An 846-nucleotide genomic window follows, 5' to 3' on the forward strand; every position below is an offset into this window, starting at 1 on the left:
CTGTGAAAATCCAGATTCTCTGTTGGAACAAAGTTGTCTCTGAAGTTTGAATGTTGGACACGAGACGTCCCCTGCTGTTCTCTGGAGCCTCAGTGTTCTGTTTGTGAAAGCTGTCCAGTGTCTTGCAGACGAGTCTCAGTGTGTGAAATGTGTCCTGTGTCCTGCAGACGAGTCTCAGCGGCGTCAGTACGAGGAGTGGCTGGGGGAAACGCAGCAGCTCCTGCAGATACAGCAGCGCCTCCTGGAGGACCAGATCGCCGCTCACCGCAAGACCAAGAAGTCTTTGTCGGCCAAACAGAGGACGGCCAAGAAGGCCGGCCGAGCGCTCGCTGAGGAGGACGCCGCGCAGCTCCGCAACATCACGGAGCAGCAGGGGGCGGTCCAGAAACAGCTGGAGCAGGTACAGCCACCTATGGTCATTGAAAACCTGGAAAAGTCATGCAGTGTCCAAATAGCAATGTTCAGGGCTAAAAAAAGTTCTCAAAACTAAATATATAACCAACTACTTGGAAAAGTTCTGGAATTTTTATTCATAAACCTGTATAATAATATGATGTGTTCAAGAACCGCAGGAAATGTTAAAATCCAACAGTGGTTTCTGCTTTTACACTTTCTAAAAGTGATGAGGGGATTGTCATTTTTGGGGATTTAAATAAAAACAAGCCTCCCAAAATCATTTTAAAAAATAAAAAGTCAAACATTTTCAAAGACTAAAAAGATTAACATTAAAGTAAAGAAAGGCATTTTTTCCCGTTCAGATCAGGAAGCAGCAGAAGGATCACGCCGAGCTGATCGAGGACTACAGGACCAAACAGCAGCAGAGAGCGGCGGCAGGAGGGGCGCACC

At 47.2% G+C, this 846-nt stretch overlaps 1 protein-coding gene across 1 annotated transcript in view; it reads left to right on the forward strand.

Moving 5' to 3' along the window:
* Window positions 1-167: 167 nt before the first annotated feature.
* The window catches only part of LOC121964908 (histone-lysine N-methyltransferase 2C-like), a gene marked incomplete at both ends in the record, with an annotated part of 1,156 nt that continues 477 nt past the window's right edge, over window positions 168-846 (forward strand). The window contains 2 exons of the mRNA XM_042515086.1: window positions 168-400; window positions 759-841. Coding sequence (XP_042371020.1) covers window positions 168-400; window positions 759-841 — 316 coding nt within the window. The remainder of the gene's footprint in view (window positions 401-758; window positions 842-846) is intronic.

Source organism: Plectropomus leopardus, unplaced genomic scaffold (assembly GCF_008729295.1).
Source record: "Plectropomus leopardus isolate mb unplaced genomic scaffold, YSFRI_Pleo_2.0 unplaced_scaffold177, whole genome shotgun sequence".
NCBI lineage: Eukaryota > Metazoa > Chordata > Actinopteri > Perciformes > Serranidae > Plectropomus > Plectropomus leopardus.